Source organism: Ornithodoros turicata, chromosome 10 (genome assembly GCF_037126465.1).
Source record: "Ornithodoros turicata isolate Travis chromosome 10, ASM3712646v1, whole genome shotgun sequence".
NCBI classification, from domain to species: domain Eukaryota; kingdom Metazoa; phylum Arthropoda; class Arachnida; order Ixodida; family Argasidae; genus Ornithodoros; species Ornithodoros turicata.
Window position 1 is genome coordinate 11,601,919 of NC_088210.1, and position 21,233 is coordinate 11,623,151.

Sequence of the window (21,233 nt, forward strand, 5' to 3'; positions counted from 1 at the left end):
CACCACCAGGGGAGCCGATAGGCAATTTTTAGGGGAGGGGCAAGATCTCGGACCCGGGCGCCACTGCACAGTCCCCCAACTGCAACACCACCTATAGATGCAGAAAACCTGCGCGGTCGTCGACGTGACGTAACATTGAGGATCAGCCAATGAGGATCGTGTTTTCAATGGCCGTAGCCAATCACGAACGTGCACCGTCGTCTGCGAGTTGCGATCGAACGTCCCCGTGTACTAAAAGGGAAAACTTGGAAATAAAGCGAAAAACGGTCTCAATCTTTCTCAAAACTGATTTTCTGGAAAGCCGTCTTGCGCTCTCTGTCTAAATATTTAGGTCTGCAGGTTCCAGGAATCAGCTGCAACCATTTGCGGGTTCTTCAATTCGCAGAACGGTGAATCGCAGTAGCAGACGGATTCTGACTCTTAATTGAAAGAGGGAGAGGATGCAATGCGTAGGCTTTCTCAATATAGGTGGTGTTGCCCCGGGGGAGGGTGTCGTTCTACCGCTCACTCTTACGCAATAACTCTGAGTACCATCAGTGACGTCCGTCATTGGAACGCTCCCGCAACTTGTTGGTGCCTGAGATGTTGCTTTTCGTTGGATTACTACAAGTTAGACGACTTGAGCACCGAGAGCCGGCAGGCCCCTGGCAAAGTCAGGAAAAAAAAAACAAATAAACTCTGAACCGGGGGGGGGGGGGGGTCAAGTATCCCCTTTCCCCCTTAACGGCTCCCATGCTCATAACCACTAGCCACCATCTGATGTCTTCAGAACCTTACCAAATTTGCGTGATTGCAATCCACGTACGCGTCTCACGCTGTGTTGTCCCAAAATATTGCCTCCTTTTACGTGACGCTGAAGTATCATATTATATATTATTTTATAGTCTTGGGAAATATGACGTCATACAGTGCCCAACCCACCAAAGCGCCTGGCAACATTGCTCCTCGATGTTCGATTTCCGTCCCCTCACCACAGGTGCTGGCAGTCTTCTACAGGTGGCGCGTAGAGCGGAAACGCGAGCTGTTGCTAGGTGACATATGGCGGGAGTCCCGATGGCATCACCTACTCTTGGAGAATCCGAAACTATGTAGTTTTGTCGGGTTCTTTAAAAAGTTCGGCGAAGCGCGTGCAGTGTTCGCTGACGTCAAATATATTTTGGGTATCGAGCCTTTGACGAAACCTGATTTATTTACTTATACTGTATTTATTAGAGCCCCTTTCACACTTTTGCGTTCCAATGTGTGTGAGCGTTTGCGTTGCAATGCATTGATATGCGTTGGGCTGTTCACATACAGGCTGTTCCACCTAACGTGAAAAAGAAATCGTATTAAAAAAACGTATACCTGTCTGAACATTACAGGGTCAACGCTAGTTATCTCGTGGGAGATTTTGCCATGACTTCTGAGCACTTTTATCAAAGCACTTTTATTTAATTCGCGAGAAATGGAAATTCTCCATTTGATCTCAGAAAGTGTACTCTACCCGAGAAACGTCATCATGACGTCAATAGACAGACTGAAACCGAAACAAATCGGAAGGGGAGGGCTGGCTTCCACTAGTGCGCAATTGTTCGCTGCCTCCTATGAAAGAAAAGCAGGACCGAAGGTCGCGTCCCTTTCAGGGACCATCGTAACCCACTCAAGACCCTGACCTTCGGGCGCGACGCCCCTAGCTTCGAGCGTAGTTCAAGTCTACCAAATTGGGGGCGCTGTCGAACACTGTGACGTCATTTGTTTGCAAACAGGGAGAGGTCTATTTAGCCTCCTTATCTCCAACGGCGCATGTAGTTGACGGACTTGATATATTTTCCTTCTTGAACACGACTATAGTAGAACGTTTTAGTACATCGTCCGTTATCGGCTTTGCGTACGGAAGGATAGCGTTGATGGTACGGCGCACGCCCATAGCAGAAAGAGAGCTTTGGGCAGTGCGCAGATCCACGAACGCTACCTGTAACACACGCTATCGCCTTTGCGTACGTAAGGAATAGCTTTTGGGGATTCTACGCACGCGCAAAACAAAACAAAGCCTCAGGCAGTGCGCTAGAACCACCACGCTAAACCTTGCGTACGTAAAGGCCATAGCGAACGCTGCGTGAAACTCACTATTACTTGCTTCCGTTGATCATATATTGTTGATTGATGATCATATTATACTTTTGTCTTCGCAGGTGACACGGACATTATGTACATAGGAGAAGTCGGGAAGGATACGAGGAACGAGAACCGGAAGTACCCTGGTGCAGAAAACCACGCTCAAGCTTCACATCCCCCACAACCCGTACCACGACCGAATGAAGGGCTGCAACACGCCATGGCGTTCGACGCTCAACAAAGGGCTCTAGTCGAAGCCCAGCGCCAACTCTTCCCTTGGTTTTACCGACCAGATGGTAGCGGCCCTCCACCCCTATCTCCAACAGGAGTTCCACAAGGTCCACTACACGGACTCACAGAGATGTGCCAGCAAGGCTCTGCAGTTCCAAATGCCGCTTGTATGTCGGACCGAATGTATGGCCCACCTTACATCCGGATGGCACAGAAGGCGTACCAGTCCGTTCCGCTTGTTCCGCATGGTGACGGGTCCGCCCGAATGAATCCTATGTTCTCGTACTTTGGGTTGCCCCGTGTCTTTATGCCCCCTTACCAGCGGCCAAGTGTTCAGCAGCCGAACGACGGTCACGTGACGAATGGTGGAACCAGTGCTCCTCAGGACAAGAGTACCGTTGGCCTAAGGGTGCCAAAGAGCAGTGAGCTTCAAAAAGAACTACAAAAGAACCAGAGGGACCTTAAACCAACTCAGGATCGTGTGTCTCATCCGTCGAGACCATCCGTTGCTGTCGCTCCTCAATACAACGCTCAGCCACCGTATCCTACACCTCGGCGACCCTCGGCTGACCGTGTGAACACCATGAGGACTCCTCCCGAAGCGCACTGCGCGAGCCCAACGAAACGCACGGAGTGCGCCGAACTTCCTCCGCTGACGATTGTTCGTTCCCAACCCACGTTACGCCAAGAACCAGCAACAATTTCGCCGGCCACTCCCGAAAGACACACTCCGGACAAGAACGACGTTACGCAGAGCCCGGAGCAAGAGTTGCGCAAGAGGAAAGAGGAGCTGCAGTACTTGGACCACCTCGCCTCGCAAAAGGAGGCAGAATACGAGCGACTTGTTCACATGAGAGCCGAGAAGCTACGGATGTTGACGGAACTTGAGAATCGCATAAGGGCTACGAATGAGACCGAAAAGCAGCAGGCGCAGAAGAGCCCTCCCACCATTGTGCCGCTTGTTCCGTACTTTCACCAGGGCACGCGGGCCTACAAAGAGCCGAGATCAGACTCCGAAGGCTCCCACCCTCCCAGGCCCCGTCCGAAGTACGACAACGAACTGCAAACTTCGAAAGCACCGCAAAATGCCTCGACACCTCCCCGCAGTATCCCGGGACACCAATATCCAATACACTCACCCCCTACCACTGCCATACCCGTGATGTCAGCTGCGAACATACCTGTCGCAGTGCCTTTGATAGGAAGGGGGATGCTTAACGTTAGGAGCATTGACATTCCCCGCGAAATTCCACCAGTAGTTCTGCACGAAAACGCCGCACCTCCGGGATCGGAGAATAGGTCCTACTACACCAGTGGTTACCACAGACGTGCTTCTCCGACTGTGCCTCAAAATCCGCAAGTGAAACGCGCTCACTCTGCGACGGACGTGCAGAAGCAGCAGGAAGAATCTCGCCGAATGCCCGCACCTCCTCAGCCTCCCCCAACTATCCAGAGGCCGTTTCCGCAACGAGCCGGCAAGCCTTCTCCTGTGCCCGCTGAAACGCGTAGTGTACCCTTGACTTTCAAAGAAGGACACCGTCCGGACCTTGCTGCGTATTACGGCCAACAAAATTATCCCCTCGCGTATTACTACGGGGGGGCGAAAACCGCGGAACATTTGCCTTACCCCGGTGTACAGACATATGGCGGTGCCGTTGCCCATGGAACAACCGGTGCGTCACACCAAGCGGCAGGCTACCCGACCGTGTGGAGAGACTATGGTGTAGCAGTGCGTGGCAAGTTTACCCACCCTACCGCTCCGGACCAAAAAGAACGGCCTATGGATCCAAACTCTCACAGAGGTGTCGGTGCCGACGCGAAGTCTTCTAGTCGTCCCTCCGACGAAGAGCGTGCCTTTTATGAGCAGGAACTGGCGAGGGATGTTGCTCGCATGGCTTCTAATGCACTTACTCGGGAGGCAGCGTACGGAACCCACCAGGAACGTAGCCAACGATATGCTCCTCAAAACCCTCAGGTATATTTTTGTGACGAACGAACAGCGAAAGTAACGATGTGGTTTAGTGAGGCACGAGTGTTTTCTGTCCTCTTCTTGCATACGTCACATGTTTTCATGTTTTACTGCAACACTCTTTAGTTCTGCAGCCCTAATTTTTCGCGAATTGGGCACCGGGCGGGCACATATTCGCCGCCATCTAATGGCGAATTCGGGTGGTCATTTCGTAGCAACTTTTTTTTTTGCCAGATCTCGAGCAGTCATGTTCGCTTGGTAAAAATGAAGCAATCTCGCATGTTCGCGTGGCGCTTTCCGAGCGCTCGGAACTTGCGTAGCGTAGTACATTGCAGCTCTCTTTCACGTTGTGGTGGTTGCCCGACTACTACCTACCGCGCTTTTTTTTTCCTGTTTTGTTTCGCTGACGTGCCTGATTAATTGAGTATAAGTAAAAGTAACTACCTAACTTTTAAACATTCGTTTAAGGGCCGAGGTGTCAACTGGAAAGCTGTAGGGTTCCTTGAGAAATACCTGAACGAGGTGATTCCAACAAGGTACGCCTTGATCTTTTTTTTTTTTTTTGCCTAGAAAGAAAATCCCGCGCAATATGAAAAAAAGAAAAACGTTCCAACGCACACGGTCGCGTCCTGTCAGCTGGACTTCGTTCTTTCATGGCGCGTCGCGCGTTGCATTCGCGGCGCGCGGGCGCTTTGTCATACAGGGTGTTTTTTGTTGTTGTTGCTGTTGTTTTTACAGAATTTTTTATAAAAGCTATTATAGCAGCATGGATGTCGTTCTTGCAGTTGAGTTCTACGGCCATGCAGACATCCTCTCGAAGAAAGTGTGCAACTACAAGATGACTAATTACCTAAAATTCGTTAATTAACGTTTTTAATTACGGGATTTCGTGCAAAAGCGAGATAGCAGATTGAGAGATTATCCTTACGTTGCGAGCCATTTCACGATTAACAAATCCTGAAACACGCACGTGCATTAAAATATCCATCCCCGAATTTTGATATGCAAACGAGCCGAAGCCGAAACCGAAAGCGACCGGGAACGCGGGGAGTACAGCCAACGCCACCTAGATACAGAAAGTCCGCTTATTGCCTCCTCTCCCTCCTTCGCTACGTGGACACATAAAGTCAGAATTCGTCTGCTATTACGATTCGAACGATTGAAACTGACTTGGAACCGGCAGACCTGAATCTGTAGACAAAAAGTACAATACGCTTTCCAGAAAATCAGTCTTGAGAAAGATATGGGACCGTTTGCGCTTTATTTCAAAGTTTTTACATTTAGTACGCGGGAACGTTCAATCACTACTCGCAGACGACAGTGGTTCTTTTCCATGTCTGCGACCGCTGAAAGCACGTTCGTGATTGGCTATACAGCCGTTGAAAACACTATCCTGATTGGCTGAGTCTCGCGATCAGGATAGTGTTTTCAACGGCTGTAGCCAATCACGAACGTGCTTTCAGCGGTCGCAGACGTGCAGAAGAACCACTGTCGTCTGCGAGTAGTGATTGAACGTTCCCGCGTACTAAACGTAAAAACTCCTTTAGAAGTCGGCCCAGGACGCACATTCCCCCGGGGCGTCAGTGGTGACGTTGCCCACCTCTGGGAGGCCGACAACGGCGAGCCCCTTCACCAGCACCACCACCACCACCGATTGGCTGAGTCTTATACCCTTGTCACACGCCAAGCTGAATGTCATTCCCAGCGAATGACGGTCGTACCGGATGTCATTAGTTTGTCATGCATCGAGCTACACGAAGAAACAGAATGTCATTCGTAAATGATGTCCCTGTCGATAATTAAGACACGAGAGCAAAACATATTATGCATTATACAGGCACATTACTTATATTCAAAACTAGCGAAGCATTTGACTAGTTCACAAAATTGTTGCCTTTTCAATTGGCTACGGGGTGGGGGGGGGGGATATGCTAAGTACCACAGAAAGACATCTAAAAAGACTATGTGCACCGCATCTGGCAACGTGGCGACTGGGAACGAGGGTGGTTCTTCGAAAAACAGTGTTTAGCCTTCCCTCCTTCGTATCAAAAGTTATCAAATTCGTGATAAAATATTGGAGCCTCCTGTAGCCTCCTAGGGACAAGGCTTTAATATATGTGTGAAAGAAGAAAAAAAAATGGAGAGGTCGACCGGACCATGCACCCTGCATGATCCGGCGTGAAATCACCCTGCTGAGATTGTACTCAGCTTGTTATGGTTCAGCATGGTTTCAAAGCGAACTCGTAAAATATTCGCGTTAACAAAAAGGCGTGATACGTATTCTCCGTCTGCCTGGCTTCCATTAGACAGGGTATTTCAGATAAATATCCGGGCTAAATAATTGGCGATCAGGTGCACCAATCGGAGAACCTTCTTGTTTGCAAGTATCTGTCCGATACCGCCTACAAGCTGCGCACCCTGTGACTGAATGGGAGGCGCTCATCATTTAAATGAAAATTCAAAATTTGTTTCGTGTAAAAAAACAACTTTTAAAGCAGGGCGCCCTCGGCATTAAAATTGGTACTACCCCTTTTGGGACCTTCAGTGGACACCTTTTAGAGAAAAATCTGCCACCGAAGCGGGTCATTTGTTGCAGTAATTAATTGGTTTCAGTTTACATATTTTTGTCGCGGCTGGTCGTTGTGAAGCGCAAACGGATTCACTCACTTATCCACTAATTAATTACACCAATGAATTACATCCTTTTGCGCTTCACCGCGTCCTGCCGCGACTAATAAATGCAAACCGAAAGCAATTAATTACTGCAACAAATGACCCGCTTCGACGGCAGATTTTTCTCTAAAAGGTCCCAAAAGGGGCAGTACCCACACTCTTAAAAATGAACTTCACCACATAGCACGCTCCTAGCCAACCATCACGCCGAATGACAACGTTGTCGCCCAAAATTTGTTGAAAACGGGAGGAGGAGCCTATTTTGTGCTCATTATGCACGGCACAAAATAGGCTCCTCCTCCCGTTTTCAACAAATCAGGGGCGAGAACGTTGTCATTCGGGGTGATGGTTGGCTAGGAGCGTTCTATGTGGTGAAGTTCATTTTTAAGAGTGCATTTTAATGCCGACGGCTCCCTGCTTTAGATGTGAAGTTTTTTCACGAAGCTCATTTGAATTTTTATTTAAATAATGAGCACCTCCCACTCATTCACACGGTGCGCAGCTTGTAGGTGGTATCGGACGGATACTTGTAAAAAAAGAAAGTTCTTCGACTGAACCCGTTCGTGAATTATTTGGCTAACCTTTCCAGTGACTTCCTTCTTCCACCCTGTATATCTTCGCGTGTACCACATCTTTATTTTGTTGTTTCGTTATACAGTTGGAAAAACGTCGGTCGCGCGCTTCTGAAGGCGATCTATAACTCACCGGTTGACACCTCGGCCTTTGCACACCAATACTTTAAATGTTAACGAATTATACTGTTATCGAATTTGTGAATCGGGTGCAATGGAAAAATATACTGGCGACTACGACACACGATTGCTAGCAACATTGTATTTGGCGTCGTTCTCGTATAGAGCACTTCGTTTTCTCTTCTTCTTCTTCCACCTCAGAGCAATGGCCGTTAGCCACTGAGCCACCGTCGTTTTCTCTCTCTCGCTAGCTTTCTTTCGTTTCTTCTTTTCTTTTTTTTTTTTTGCTTTTTTTGCTGAATATTAGTTGGTACACTCTCTCCGCGCAATCACACGAGCGGCATTCTTCAGAATACCGCAGCGGAAAATGCGTAAGACGTCACAGGTTTGTCACGTGCAAGGTCGTGTCTTAAAGGGGTTCTGAAGCCATTTCCAAACTTTTGAATAAATCACCCGGTACATATTGACGTATATATGTACCGAACATGCACATCAAAACGCTATGTCTCTGCGATCCCGCGTTACGAAGCTATTGCAATCCAAGGGTCGCGCGCTGAGCGAACTCAACGATGAAAGATGAAAGTCACTGAAAAGGTTAGCCAGCTGTAGGGATCTTTTCAGTGACTTTCATCTTTCATCGTTGATTTCTTAGGCAATTTGAGGCTTTGTGTGTATCTGTCCCCTCTATGTTGTTCCAGCCTCAGAACATCAGTTTATCTCTTGAGCGAACTCCTCCATCGCTATCGCTCGACCGTTTTCGGAATGACGTCTGATGTTCGAAAAACGAAGTGCATTGTTTTCAGTTTCCATGACGACGTAAGCTGTTGTAAAGAGGGAGACGGCCGAAGGACCAGTTTCGGCACGGTGACCCTCGGGAACTTCGGGCAATCGCGCACACCTATAACGTCACTTCCTGTTCGTCTGCCAATGTCTCTTACCGTTGTTCGGCGCCACCGTCGACGGTGGCTTGAAAAAAAAAAAAAAAAATGCTGTTTCAAAAACCCAATAGGAAAAAAAAAAAGAAAAAAAAAGTACAAGTGATGAATGTGGGACTTTTTGTGTCGGCTATACGGACTACAACGTATGAAACGATGCCATACATTTAGTGGATTGCATTTGGTTTCTCAACCCCTTTAACCGGGGGGAATAACACCGGGCGAAACTTCGGGCCTGTAACGTTTGTTTTCGTTAGTTTGTTTCTTCTACAAAAACATTCTATGAGGATTTATGGCTGGCGTTAGTACACGGTCTACGCTGTCCTCTGTATAATGAACCGCCTGAGGCGTTCGGCGTGAAGCTTCTACTGCCTGCAGAGTTGTCAACTAGGGTTCCGTTGGCTCCACAGAGGTCGCTTTCGCGGTGGGCGTTGCGCTTGGCGACTATTGTCACCATTGCACTGGAGTGAGGTATTACACGTCGGACACATGTAACTCAGGACAGGTGCGCGGTAGACCACCGCTCGTCGAATTAAGAATGAATGGACGCCCCGCGAGCTTTAAATCTATGCTGATAAGGAACATTGTTATCATATCTTGCGCGCAAGATTGCGTGCGTGCATCCGTCGTCTTGATCATAGATTGAGAAGCTACCCGTCAAGAAGAACTTGTTACAGGTTAAGTTACCGTGTGCAAAATGTAACTAAGTTAATAACGAAGTTCTTCGGCCTGAAATGTTATACCCCTGCCAGGCGGCCAGTTTTCAATGATTATTGAAACCAATGGCCATTGAACATACGCGTAGCGCCACTAAGCGTGTTATGTAACAACTTCCCAAAGAGCATTGAATCCATTGCTCTCTGACAGGTTGGTACGTTACAGGCTTGGGGGCGCTACGTGCATTTTCAATGACCATTGGTTTCAATGATTATTGAAGACTGCCCGTGTGACAGGGGTATAACTCGCAGTTACTGAGTTACTTAAAACAAAAAAAGAACGAGTTACTTCGGACACAAAGTAGTATTACGCAGGAGCAGCGCGCGTGAGCAGTTGAGTTAGACCTTGAGTTGCCTGCGGAAGAGCGCTTAGATCGTTTTCAGTTTATGTCCAACAATAGACCTCTCCCTGTTTGTAAACAAATGACATCATAGTGTTCGTAGGCGCCACAAATTTGGTAGAGTTGAACTACGTTCAAAGCTAGTGGCGAACAAGGTCGCGCCCGAAGGCCACGGTCTTGAGGGGATTACGATATGGCTCGTAAAGGGACTCGACCCTCGGTCTTGCTTTACTTTCAATGGGAGGCAGCGAACAAGTGCCTGTTCGTGGAACCCAGCCCTCTCCTTCCGATTTGTTTTGGTTTCAGTCTGTCTACCAATGTCATGATGACGTTTCACTGGTAGAGCTCTATTCGAACGCTTTGCATCTTACTCCCTGTGAGCGCACAATGGTTCAGCTCCATTTCAATGGCAGTGGTTCTTACTTCCTGAATAAAATACTGTCATTATTTGAATATAATGTTTTATGGCAAAAATGCCATGAAGGAACCGGAGAGAAAGCTAGAAAATGTGTGGAAATGAATGAAAAGCGAGTTAAAAGTAACTTGGAACTTAACTTAAGTTACTTTGGCAAAGTTACCTGAAAAAGGAACTAGTTCCTCTGAAAGTTACCGCGCGCAAAAGTACCGAGTTAAGTTACAAGTTACCAAAAAAAAAACTTAGTTACAGTAACGAGTTACCTCGAACTCTGGTCTTGATATGCTTCCTATTACAGAAGACACAACCAGCGAAAGAAGAACCCAGCAAATGCGCCTTGTGCGGGAAGTACGCGCAGTACCTTTGTTCCGGTTGCCAGTCGGTCTGGTACTGTGGCCAACAGTGCCAGGTGAGTGAGTATCCGTGTATGCACACGAGCGACATTCCCCCAGAATACTCCAGAGGAAGATGCGATAAACGCTGCTGTCACGAGAGCGCAACCGCTCGCCGCCGTGTCTTCGCATGCACTGTTAACCGTAGGGAATATCCTGGAACGCAGCCACAAGGTATTCCGTAGCAGACGACAGGAAAAGCCGCTGGCGATGTCGTCTGCTAAGTGCCCGGTAACGCCACTCCCAACATTCCGGCACCGTGTGAATGCTCAACGTAAGACTGGGCGTAACTTTGACTCCCTGAGCAGTTTTTTTTTTAAATGTATTTTCTTCCACTAGAATCTTCCGTGAGCATGTCGATCGTATGAATACACGCTATCTGTCGCGCAAACGCTGTGTTTGACCGTGTCGAACCAACGCTACGTTTTGCTGCTCAGGAAGGAACTTAAGTTTCAGTTCTTCCGATCCGTCTCTTGGCGATGATCGACCCGACCTAATCTTTTTGCATCTCAACGCGTGCAGCTGAATATTTATAACATCTCCTTCGACTATCGCTCGGTTGTGCCTGCCTCTGCGAAACTGGAAAGGCGAATTCGCCCAATTGCCGTACATGCGGCGAGGCAGAAAATACCGAGCTCATCTTACTTCGCCGCTTGTTGTCCTCGAGACCTGCACCCACTGACCACACCTGATGTCGTTATATATTTATTGTCGTTGGCCCCAAAAAACATGAAGAAACTGCATGGCGACTGGCCGGGTGACGAGCGTTCGGAGACCTTATGAGATGAAATTATGAGATTTCTCATATACATCGCAGTTCGCAGCCCCTTTCACGTATTAGTGGTACAATAGTAACAGGAGGTTTTAAAGTGCCACTCCGGACTCGCAAAACAGCGTTTATTTTACTTAGTCCATGAAAAGAATGTGCCTCAAGGATTCTATACACGAAATTTCGACCCTGTTTGTGAACGCTGTGCATTTCTGTCAATTTTTGAAGATCTGCTGAGCCTCCACAAGTTTCGATGACGCGATGAGCGGGTGACGTAATCATAAGCACACAAATTGCAGCGATGTCATGTTCTGGAGATGGCACTCGTCTCCTAGCAACGACGCCGGCGTCCGGGAAAGGTCACGTGATGGAGAAGTCACGTGACGCTGATCGAAAGAGGGGGAAATGGGAGAGATGTCTTCTCCCTCCTTGTGTTTTCTCGAAGGTCGGAGCGGTCGGAGGATACGTCACGTGGGAGTGCAAAAAGTGAGCCCCCGGTAGACGCGAAGGGCAACAACGTTACCAAATGAGAGCCAGCGCTCCGTCGGAGCCAAACATGACGTCACAGTTCTCAAAAATAAAAAAATTGTTTTCTCTAGCTTTCGCGTCACGTAGAGCCAAAATATTTTGCAGGAATGTCAAGTTACACGAGAAGATTTCATAACTTTGGTAGGATTCTGAAGACACGAGATTTAGTCCGTAGTGGCACTTTAAAGAAATCCGAAAGCTCTCGCTTTCAGACGCACAAGGTGCCGGCCGTCGTCTTTGGCGAGTTCGGCACTGACCAACCGCATCTTTGTTCCTTATCGCTTTTTTTTTACCATTCCTGTACCGGTTTCAGAAAAGCAACTGGAGCAACCATTCGAGCCAGTGCCACAACGTCAAGCGATCGACGGGACAAGTCCATGACAACCAGCCGCGTGCACAATGGTCGTCAAAGCCCGACCATGACACCGACGTCCACAAGGCCGGCAGAAATGAAACGCTGTGAAGAGGGTTGACGGCGGTCGAGAAGTCACACTGTGTTCGGTCGTCCAAGTGTGCCGGGACAACACGTGCATGAAGCAGTTCGCCAAAACATAGGACATTTTATGTATTTATTCATTTTTCCGTTTTATTTATCTGTTTCGCTACCCATGCAATGAACGTTTTAATATTTTAAGTCAAAGTTTGCGTGAATCCGCCCACGGACTCTCTTAGAAAGTGAGACAGATTCTACCTTAAATATAAGTCAGCATTAGTGCAGCATGAAGTGCCTCTGTTGACACATAACGTTTAAGAAGGTTTTTGAACACTTACACACGCTGAACGTTTTCGCGAATCCACAGAATGCTTAGCGACGTGCTTCGGTCCTCAACTTGTCATTCTTCTTTTATCTATAGTCGTGTTCAACTTGAGAAGGAAAAGAAATCTAGTCCGTCAGCTCTCAAACTATTACTGCCCTGCAGATAGGATGACTGGATACAGAGAGGTCACGCTCCCCCCTGTACACAATAATGTAATATCCACCATAAACTCACTCTGATTCCGTATTGGCTGTTAGGATTGGTCGCATGACACTACGCGCTGCGGGAAAAAGTGCGCTCCTCTGTTGATGATGGCGCTACAGTATATCTCCTTGCTGGCAATTGCGTCTCCTTATCTCTAACGCCGTATGTTTACTTGATGGACTAGATTTCTTTTCCTTCTTAAAGGGAGACTTCGCAAGGATTTGAAAAAAAAAAAAAAGAATAGGTGAGCATCATACCGAACACGGACCTCTCCCTTGATATCGAATACAACGTTCGCATTCATTTTGTGCGAGTAATTAATTCGTAAATGATGACAATACCAAACCGAAAGCAAAATGCAAAGCGTACAGCGGTTCGCCCGGAGGAAGATACTGTGACGTCACCCAGCATTGTCGTCTGCTACGAAGCTTGCATTCTTCCATGCTGGATGACGTCAGCAGTGTTGCTTTCAGCGCCCTCTTGTTTCACAGAGGCGAAGCGCTCACTTCGCAATAATTCGTTCGAATAAAATCTGCGCACTTTTCGGAACGCGATATTTCGTATGTATGTTCCTGACACACCAAGGGTTACTGCTCTGTCACAATCTTTGTGGTGATTTTGTTGCGGAGTCCCACTGTAAGTTAAACCCGAATATAGTGTAATTTTTAACGATGCGATCGAGCAGCTTTGATCCTCAATTATTTCCCGATCGGTTTACGTCAAACAACAACAGGGAGTAGTTGCACGAATAGTCAGGGCACGGTATATAAAATATATACATCGTTCAAAACAATGACAAAGTGCAAATGACGATATAGGAAAGAGAGCGCAGCGACACCTGCTGGCTCAGTTCAGCGTTCAAGGCTTTTGTGTACTCAATTTAAAGGGACGGTCTCATCCGGAAACCCTTCTGCGAAATTATAATGAAACCGATACCAACCATGTTCGGCATATGGCCGACTGTCTACCCGGCTAATTTTTTCGTCCGAAAAGTGAATTTTTTGAAGGGGGCACGGTCGAGTAAATCGTCCAAAAAAATCGAATTTTCAATTTCGGAAAATGAAAATATAGAGCGCACTTCGGAGAAAGAAGCGTGCGCGTCGGCGAAGCTGAGCGCGCGCGCTCCAAACGCTGAACACCGCGTACCGTGGCAATTAAACATCGAAAAAAAAAACTGCAAAGTATCCTCAAAATATTCCTTATCGTTGTTGAGAAAAAGTACATCATATTTTGACACAGAGCTCCAAATTTGAGCGCTGGCAGATGGCAGTGTGAGCGAGCTGGTGCCCACAAAATATGTCCAGATGGAGCCTAAGGGCCTCCTTAATGAACATGCAAATTTTCATAACGATAGCTTCATTTCTTTCTTAGCTATTGTGCTTTCAGCGACATGTGGTATAAACCCTACCACCACCACCACCACCACCACCACCACCGCTAACAATCAGCGCTGCTTCCGCGGCCGCAGAGGCTCCAGCGGCGTGACGTCACTCTCTAATAGGAGGAGTGAGAGCGCGGCGCTTAGAGGAGGAAAGGCGCCGTCCAGACGCCCGCGGGATTGCTTTTCTCAAGGCCGTGTTCCGATTGGTTCTTAGCGAGTGCCATGTTTCTCGTTTTTCCCAGAGAGGGAATTCCAGCTTATGCTCAACATCCGGCGTCTGCTCTTGTTTATGTATTCCATTATTTCCCGTGGTATTTCCGATACTGTGGTCAGTCAGCGATCCGCGAGGAATAAAATGACACTATTGCTTAGAAATATAGTTACGTATGTGACCGTCCCTTTAACAAACAATGCCACGTGCGAGAAAAAGACTTCCGAAAATGTCAAGTATCAATCGGCGCGAATACTATCAGCCCGGAAGACTACAAGATGAGGGCGCACGATTACGGCAACTCGCAATAGCTAAGGTTCTCTGTCGTGAGCTGTGGTAGAAAAAAAAAAAAAAAAAAGTTAGAAGCAAAGCAAATTTCCACCCCATGCATTTACTATGGCCTATGCCGCGCGCAAACCGCCATGTTTTTCTTCTGTTATCTTCACGCTCACATTCCCACGTGTAGGTGGCGCTGTCTCGGAACCCTCCATCTGGCTGTTGGTTGTTCCATAAGATTTGGTTCTGCTTCGTCAGCAGGCAGTGCCACCTATATGTGGTCATGTGAACGTGAAGCAGACAAAGGGAAAAATTGCGGTTTTCGAGCGGTATGGCAGGCCACAGGAACTGCATGGGGTGGGAATTTCCTTTGCTTCGAATTTTTTTTTTTTTTTTTTTTACAAAGTAAGAGCATTTGAAAAAAAAAATATCGATAAAACGCCATGCAAATGACTATCAGTCTGCAAAGTTCGAATGCGCCACAGACTTTATCTTGTATTTTCATAACTCGATCGAACTGTGTAACCATTGCTAAATTCACCCCGTAGTTATAAATAGCGTCTGACGAGCCAGGCCTGGACACTCGCGCAGTCTTTACGCAGGTACGTAAAATCAGTCACTGTAAATTTTTACGTCTGTACAGTGTTTTACAAAGCAGCCTGCTAACCGTACCCGCCAAAAGTGCCCGGCACACAGCAAAGCGGCATGTGACACTTCCAGTGCGTACTACTACGTCAGAGGTGCCGTGCTTAGTGCTGTCCCAGAATATTATTTCAGTTTTAAAGTTTAATGAATCTCATTTTATGGCAACTTGCGTTTCCAAGTGTCGAGATACATAAAACGATTGCGGTAACGTTGTCCTTCCTGCAAAGAGAAGTGCTGTGTTCAGGTATAAAGCTGGAATATAAAATAGTGAATGGAACAGTGCATTGGAACGTTATAATGCAATGTTGAGATATTGAAGGCAAACTGCTGCGTCGATCCTGGGGTGGACTGCAGAACCTTTTGTGCGCGATAGCGTTCAGTGTGGGACGTTTTTCGGACATTTATGCCGCAGAAGCGTGCGAGCACCACTTGCACCTGATTTTTCTGGACGTGTGAAGATTCGTTGGTGCCTTTGGACAGCAGTGACATGGATGACATTCAAAAAAATCCTGCACTATACTCAAGTATGCCTTCGTGCATGTTGCGGTTTGTATCCTGTGCCATCGCCGACTGGTGCGCCGCAAGCCTTGTTCACAGTCATGTACATAATTTGTATAAAAAAATGGTGCCCAGAGTGTACTCAGTTTTATCTACTTCCTCAAATACAAGTCTTGACCACGACCTAGTAGATTATAACGACCATGTCATAATCGGCAACCCCTATGAGGCGCCCGTCCGCACGATCCGCTAGGGGCGCTACTCATCAGCCCGCGCGATCTGCATCATGATTGGACGATGGAAATTTGAACTTTGAACGCGCAGGAGCGGACGTACGAGTATCGTAGCAGACGACAGCGACAGCTCCGATGAAAACGTGTAGAATGATGATAATAATCAACTTTAGAAAGAAGCATCGCCTGTGGGGCATTCAGCGCTTGTACGAAAATACTAAGGCAAGCTGAAGCATAAAGTATTGCAGAAACTGAGGAAGCAATAACTGGGCCGATGAGCAGCGCCACCGCTTTCAAATCCGGCCCTGGGAAGGGGTACCTATGACATGGTCGTTAGTCTAGTAGCTTGACACGTGATTCATCGGCAACGAATCGTCATCACCATCTCTACAGTGCACAGCAGGGCCAGGAAAGGAAGGAGGTTAGTAAGTATGGAAAGTATGCATTAAAAAAACACACAGGCAGTTCATGTTGACGGCGTAGATTAACAATTTGTTGCTTGCAAACTAGTTTTTAATGTAACAGAGAACATTTGATAGTTTCGTCGAAGTTTTACAGATTTTTTTTTAACGGTTCTGCTCTAAGATGGCTCCAGTAGGTTCGGTTCTGTTCCGGTTCGGCGAAAAACGGTCAATAACGGTTTCTGGTTCCGGGTTCGGTTCGACTCTCTGCTTGGAAGTCTAGTGGCACACCCTGGGCTTCCCGCCTATGGACAACTAACGTATTCTACGCCATCTTGCAAAAGCTGATCTGACGTTTGCTTTCCGGATCCCACGAAACACACACATCGTCAATGTGCCGCATTAATGAACCTTTTTCGCATACGCGTCGTATCCTAGCGGCTCTCTAGCGAACCACGCTCGAAGCGCGTCAGAACAAGTCCACACGGGTAGCACAAAGGACCAAAACCGGTCCGGAGTGGGACCGACGAGCGCGCGCCGTTCGTACGGTCTTCCCACTGGTCCCCACTTCTGTCGTCCCCATAGTGCGCCATCTAGTGAAGACGGAGATAACCCTCCAGAGCGCTTCAAGGTCATGCGCATGCGCCTCTCCAAGATGCCACCACTGGGGCGATCTTGAAGATCTACACTATAGAGTACATCCTCCTGCATCGCCCGCATTGCCAAGCATTCAGAACCACGAGAGCACTTGCTTGCAAAACTGCGGTGAAGGCAACCGCGTCGTCTGCTACGAATTCCGCCATCTTGACGCCCGCGCGCATCTCGCAATTCGCTCACAAATGTGTAGCTATACGCTTAACGACGCATTACATAGCAAGGGAGATTTCACAAGTCTGTGAAATCGGTACACAGCATTCATGCATGGGAAGCGTGGGAGTCAATATGGCGGCTCTGCCGCATTCGCTTCTACAAAGGATGACTACATCCTACGGAGAAACGGAGCCGTATATAGAGAGAGTTTGGACATCTTTTGCCGCTTCACGGGCGGATCCTGTTTTGACGTCAGAATCGGTGTTGCACCACCTAAGAAGCCTGAATCCAAGCGAAATCCGCTGGTCAGCCAGCAGGTAGGCGCCATCTTGATGCACTTCACCGGCTAGACGACATGTACCTTTGCTGCGCTCAGTGTAATATATCAGGGTCGCCTGCTTATGACCCACAGGCGCCTATGGAATGGATGCTTTGTTTTCAAACTGAAAGGATTCAAGAACGAACGGGTCTCGACGGACGTATGCACGTGTCTTCCCCCTTGCATCGTGACCAACGCTTTGCATCAACATGGCGGTTGACGACTGGACAACAATAGAGCGCGGCGAGGAAGGTCGTTCAGCCGTGACGTTGCAATAACGCGGTTCAAGTTAGGCTCCTCCTAATGGCCAAACTCTCTCTGTAAACGGCTCTGAGTTTTGCCATTCTCAGATCTTTTGTCGCCTCATGGGTGAAGCCTATTTTCACGTCGGAGTCGTCGTTGCGCCGCGCATAAAGCCTGAATCCAAGCGGAATCCGCTTATCAGCCATCTGGTGCGCGCCATTTTGATGCTGTCCGCCAGCTGGTCGACAGCTTTGTTGTCGCACTGAATGTAATCTACAGGGATAACCGGATTGTGACCCACTGCCGCCTGTGATAAGTGGGGCTTTGTTGGCAAACAGAGAGAGTTCAAGGATGAAGGGCTTTTGAAGGACGATGTACGCACGTGTCTACCCTGGCATGACCCTGGCACTGTAAACAACGACCAGCAGCAGTATGGCGTCGGCGACCGCCTGACGACTGGACATCAATAGAGCACGGCGAGTGTGGTCGCTTAGCCGTGCGTGACGTCGCATGACGCGCTCCAAGTTAGGCTCCTCCTAATGGCCAGTTGGTGCCGTAAACGAGCTCTGCCGTTGTACATCACCAAGTCCTCCTTCCAAGCCGCCCGGAGCCCCAGGAGTGTTAGCGGGAGAAGATCGTGCCATCTGGATGTGTTCTTGTGTGCCATTATTGTGACGACGGAAACGCTCAACGATCCCGTTGGAATTCACGGATGATATCCCGTGGTTCGGCAGCGGTTCGTACCGAGCAGCTGCGTCAGCGCATGGAAGAGCCGGGATTCGAGCTGTCTGCTGCAGTCCGTGATGAGGCGAGAGGGAACACAGAAACGAGAGACTCACCTAGAGACTATATAATGTGCGCGCGAAAGTTTCTGCCGTAGAATCGGGCATTGGAACGACTTCGGGCCATCTGGTGAACCTATCGATACAGGTTAGGATGAACCGGTGGTTGCACGAAGGAGGCAAAGGGCCGACGGCGTAGATGTGAACTTGACTGAAACGTGAGCTTAGTAGGGGGGAACGTTGACAGCGGGGAGATGGTATGTCTGTGTGGCTTGGCGCGCTAAAAGGGGATGTAATATCTTGTCCATTTGCGAATAGTATCGGTATTCATGAACGGCGAAACATAACGCGCTGCAATGAGGCGCTGCGTGGCCTTGATTCCAGGGTAGGCGAGATGATGGAGTACCAAAAAAATTGATCGGCGGAATCCGCTGAAAAAAAGGAAAAGAAAGAAGAAGGCCGCTCCGAGCCTGTGGATGCGTCGAATAGACGAGGTCCTGTACTCCGGGGAAGCCGATTTGCTGCAGTGTTGGAGAAGAGTGGTTGGACAGGAGGTGCTGCAGCTCGGGATCGGATTGCTGGTAGCGGGCAATGTTTGCGAGGTTGATTGGGACGTGCTCTAAAGTGGAAATTCGGCTGAGGGCGTCGGCAGTCACTTTGTCGGCACACCTTTGATATGCTCGAGCCTGGCGTGTAACTCCGCCAAATAAACGAGGTGCCAGACCCCCCTGGGGGAGTGTCGGGGACTGCCTGAACAATAGGCGTGGATCAAAGGCTTATGGTCTGTGAAAAGGATGAAGGACTTATCTTCGAGATAATACCGGAAGTGCCTGGCGGCCGTGAATGCTGCGAGGAGTTCACGGCCAAATGCGCTGTATTTTTCTTCTGTGTGTGAGAACTTCTTGGAGAAAAAGGCAATGGGTTTCCACTCGTTGTCGACCCGCTGTTGTGATACCGCGCCCATGGGATGGTTGGATGCGTCTACCATTAGCAAGGTTGGGGCACTGTTCATAGGGTGAATTAACGTGGTTGCGTCAACAGGGGTCTGCTTCGCTTCGTGAAAGACCTGAAGTGCTTCTGGGGACCAAGCTAGGGAATTGGATACGGGTCTCGTTGACATGAGGAGTGATTCGAGCGGTCGTAGGATTGCCGCGCAATGCGGAATAACACGTCTGTAGAGGTTGACCATGCCCAAGAAGCGCGCGGCAGGGCTTCTTGCGTACATATGGAGCGCACACATGGAGGCTGGTCGAGGAAAGTTTTGGGTTGTTTCGACTTTGCTGGTAAGTGGGGTAATGCCTTGCGCGTCCGGCCCGAGGAACTCCAGAACACGACCTACTTAATAAGAGAACGACCAGTTCATTTGACCCCCCTTCCAGCGCCGGCTTTTTTGTTTCACATGTTTGCCGCAGGAGCATTGGTGGCGCTGCCGACATTCCCTACTTCAATGGGGATTGTAGTGCTTATGCGGTAGCTTTCTACGGACTTCTTCGCATCTGCGTCAGATATTTGTGCCTTCTTTTTTTTTTTTTCTTGCCAAACATATCGTAATCTTTACGCACCAAACCGCCGCGAAGACCTCAGTTCACATGAGCATGGTTTATTCCGTAGTGCCTTTTTGCAAGGCAAGATGCCTCCTCGCGTGAAGCGAAAAAGTACGTGCTGTCATCCATCTGAGATATTTCTCCAAAACCTTGCAATTCAGCTGCGGTCACTTTTACTTTGCCCCTTAACATATTACTAACATTTCTTCCTTTTCTTTTTGAGCATGTAGAATAGATTTCCTACAACAATTCACTTTGGAGATACCGAGTGTGTACATACAGACGCACTTATTCAGTGCGTGGTGGCACCAACTTTAAATTAATCTTAAATTTAAATAACGGCATACAGGACCGTATCGCCACAGGAAGAGCAGCAGGAACTGCTCTTAACCTATGGCCCTTTTTTACCAACAGTGGTTAACTTTGGACTAAGATCCAGCGTTGCGTGATCTGATGAATATTCCAGTGACAGTAACTTCCTTTAGTGTAGCATAGTTAAGCGTTAAATTCAAGTTAAGGGACCGTTGTTCTCGGTTCAAATGCTAATTGGTGATGGTGAAACCGGGCCTTATTAACTGGAACCGAAGCGGTCATCGGTTTGGTTACGGTTCAGTGTCAGAACTCTGAAAGCGGTTACAGGTGGGAGGCTCGCCGTTTTAATGCTTGTGGCTACCAGTAACCAAACAGATGAACCGGTACTTTTTCGGTTTTCTCTAGGATGTATCTGCTGGCTGCGTGGATGTCACAGAAGCACGTTCAACGCCACTAATCAGAGTTGTAAAGAAATATATATCGCATCCAAAGCTGATCGCGTTCACGCGTGAGCATATTCTTATCAACCGGTAACCGAAATCACATAATTCGGTTCAGGTTGCGGCTTTGGTTAGTTGCGAATGGTGGATTGCAGATGTGGATATGGAAGAAATTTGGGTTCCAAGTCGTCTTCGGTTTGGCCCCGGCTTCAGTCCCTGCGCGTACTTCCACGTGCCAGAGCATGATTGTCTCCACTGCTGGATCGCCAATGAGTTCATTGGACAGCGATATGGGGGTGGTGAAAGGGCTCACTGTTGTCTGCCTCACAGATGTCACGACTAAAGCCCTGGAGGAAAACGCGTCCTGGGGCAACTTCATGGGAATTGTGCGGAGATATGTATAAAAGTGTCTGATGAAAGC

At 48.3% G+C, this 21,233-nt stretch overlaps 1 protein-coding gene across 6 annotated transcripts in view; it reads left to right on the plus strand.

Moving 5' to 3' along the window:
• Window positions 1-15,869, plus strand: part of LOC135370325 (uncharacterized) — a 161,614-nt gene extending 145,745 nt beyond the window's left edge. For 5 of the 6 annotated variants that reach the window (XM_064604045.1, XM_064604044.1, XM_064604043.1 and 2 more), the window contains 4 exons: window positions 2,172-4,300; window positions 4,763-4,830; window positions 10,365-10,475; window positions 12,069-15,869. In XM_064604045.1, the coding sequence (XP_064460115.1) occupies window positions 2,172-4,300; window positions 4,763-4,830; window positions 10,365-10,475; window positions 12,069-12,228 (2,468 nt within the window). In that variant the 3' untranslated portion in view covers window positions 12,229-15,869. The remainder of the gene's footprint in view (window positions 1-2,171; window positions 4,301-4,762; window positions 4,831-10,364; window positions 10,476-12,068) is intronic. The other variant, XM_064604047.1, reaches the window with a different exon arrangement.
• The last annotated feature ends 5,364 nt before the right edge of the window (window positions 15,870-21,233 follow it).